The 2,394-nt window shown below is 38.6% G+C and overlaps 1 protein-coding gene across 1 annotated transcript; it reads right to left on the reverse strand.

The window, feature by feature from the left end:
• Window positions 1-1,282: 1,282 nt before the first annotated feature.
• Window positions 1,283-1,741, reverse strand: LOC133815209 (uncharacterized). Its single transcript, XM_062248068.1, has 2 exons — window positions 1,598-1,741; window positions 1,283-1,498 (listed from the first exon to the last, which is right to left on the reverse strand). Exons 1-2 carry the CDS (start codon window positions 1,739-1,741, stop codon window positions 1,283-1,285), a joined length of 360 nt encoding a protein of 119 aa, XP_062104052.1.
• Window positions 1,742-2,394: the final 653 nt, after the last annotated feature.

Here is a 2,394-nt window from a genome sequence, read left to right on the forward strand (position 1 = left end):
AAAGAGACTTAGTCTCATTTACTTGGTGGGTCCCACCTTTCTTAAAAAAATAAATTTAATATATAAGGAAAAAAAATAAGTCTTTATATTCTTCCCTCCTTAGAGAAATTTTGTCCCAAAATTTTCAAAGTACAACCTCAAGATGAAAACTAAACAAATGAGGATACTTCTCATACATCTTCGACTCTAACTCCCAAGCAGCCTCATCTTCTCTATGGATTCGCCATAAGACCTTGACTACTGGAATCTCTCTATTCCTTAGCACCTTTAACTCTCTTCCCAGGATTCTGATAGGTTGTTCTTCATATGTCATGTCCTCTTGAAGAAGGACATAGTCTCGTACTCAATGATGTGCGATGGATTTGGAGTATACTTCCTCAGCATCGATACGTGGAACACATTGTGAACATGCCCCGACTGCGCTGGTAAGTTCCATCGATAAGTGACCTCCCCAACCCTCTCGATAACCTCCAAAGGTCCAATATACCTCGGAGCTAGCTTACCCTTCACTCCAAATCTCATCACACCACGCATTGGAGTAACTTTCAAGAAGACATAGTCACCAACCTTTAACTCAACTTCTCGTCGGTGGAGATCGGCATAACTCTTCTGAAGACTTTGAACAACCTTAAGTCTCTCTTGGATGTCTTTGATCTTCTCAGCAATACTAGCGATAATTTGAGGTCCAATTGTGAGATTCTCATCTGATTCTGCCTAACACAAAGGTGATCTGCATGGTCTCCCATATAAGGCCTTATAAGGAGCCATGCCTATACTTGCATGGTAGCTATTATTATAAGTGAATTCCACCAATGATAAGTGTTCTCCCCAGCTACACCTAAAATCCAAAAATAAATGAACGAAGCATTTCCTCCAAAGTTTGGATAGTCCTCTCAAACTGTCCATATGTCTGAGGGTGGTGAGCAGTGCTCAAGTTAAGTTCAGTTCCTAAAGCTTTTTGTAATGCTGGCCAAAACCTTGATGTAAATTGAGGATCTCTATCAGAAACAATGCTGGAAGGCAACCCATGCAGTCGAAGTATATTATTTACATAAAGTCGAGCAAGTCTAGAAACCTTGTAATCCTTCCTAATTGAAATGAAATGAGCAGATTTGGTGAAATGATCGACAATCACCCATACAGTGGCATGCTTTAATGGTGTAAATGGTAATCCCGTCACAAAGTCCATCATGATCTTGTCCCACCTCCATTATGGTATAGGTAAAGGTTGAAGCAACCCTGAAGGTCTCTGGTGCTTAGCTTTAATCTGTTGGCAAACCATTCACTTAGCTACAAAGTTAGACACATCTTTCTTCATACCTTCCCACCAGTATTGTCTTTTCAAGTCCTGGTACATCTTTGTGCTTCCAGGATGTACATAAAATTTAGAACTATGAGCCTCGATCATAACAGACTCTCTAAGTTCAAGGATATTTGCAACGACCAATCTTCCCTTATGGTATAAGAATCCTTTGACATTTACTGTCCATCCATCTAACTGCTCACCGTTTTGAATTCGATTGTAAATAAGTCTCAATTTCTCATCTAGCCACTAACATTGCTTAACTTGCTGAAGTAGCACTGGTGTAACCACTACATTTGAAACACCCACTATGATCATTATTTTCCAATCCTCAAAATCCAAACAAGCCAAAGTGCCATGAGGTTTTCTACTTAATGCATCAATGACCATATTTGCTTTTTCAAGATGATATTGCAATGTAAAATCATAATCTTCCATGTAGTCGACCCATCTTCTTTACCTCAAATTCAAGTCTCTTTGAGTAAAGAGATACTTTAAACTCTTATGAGAAGAATATAATTCAAACTTTGCCCCATATAAGTAACATCTCCAATTTTTCAAAGCAAAAATCATTGCTGCAAGTTCCAAGTCATGTGTAGAGTAGTTCTTCTCATGTGTCTTCAATTGGCGTGAAGCATGGGCAACAACCTTGCCATTTTACATGAGAACTCCTCCTAAACCAGTACCAGAATCATTAGTGAATACCACATACGGTTCATCACTATTAGGCACAGCGAGAACAGACGTCGTAGTCAATCATTGCTTAAATTCTCTGAAATCTTCTTTACAAATGTCATCCCTCACAGACTTTAAATCCTTTCTTTTAGCTTTGTTAAAGGCATAGCAATTAGAGAAAAATTCTCCACAAAGAGACGATAGCAACCTGCTAACCCAAGAAAAATTCGAATCTCAGTAACGTTCTTTGGTCTTTCCCACTGCAAGATAGAATCTATCTTTGCAGGATCCATAGTAATGCCTTGTTGAGATATTACATGCCCTAAGAATTTGACCTCGGTCATCCAGAAGTCACATTTCTCTTTCTTAGCATATAATTGATGGTCTTTCAAAGTTTGCAACACAATTGTTAAATG

This window comes from Humulus lupulus, chromosome 2 (genome assembly GCF_963169125.1).
Source record: "Humulus lupulus chromosome 2, drHumLupu1.1, whole genome shotgun sequence".
NCBI classification, from domain to species: domain Eukaryota; kingdom Viridiplantae; phylum Streptophyta; class Magnoliopsida; order Rosales; family Cannabaceae; genus Humulus; species Humulus lupulus.

Bases quoted from the DNA above. Each gene is read 5' to 3' on its own strand.
- LOC133815209 (XM_062248068.1), bottom strand. From the start codon at position 1,741: ATGGAAGATTATGATTTTACATTGCAATATCATCTTGAAAAAGCAAAT. The intron at 1,499-1,597 runs GTAGTGGTTACA...AACGGTGAGCAG, and splicing joins TCATAGTGGGTGTTTCAAAT to TTAGATGGATGGACAGTAAA.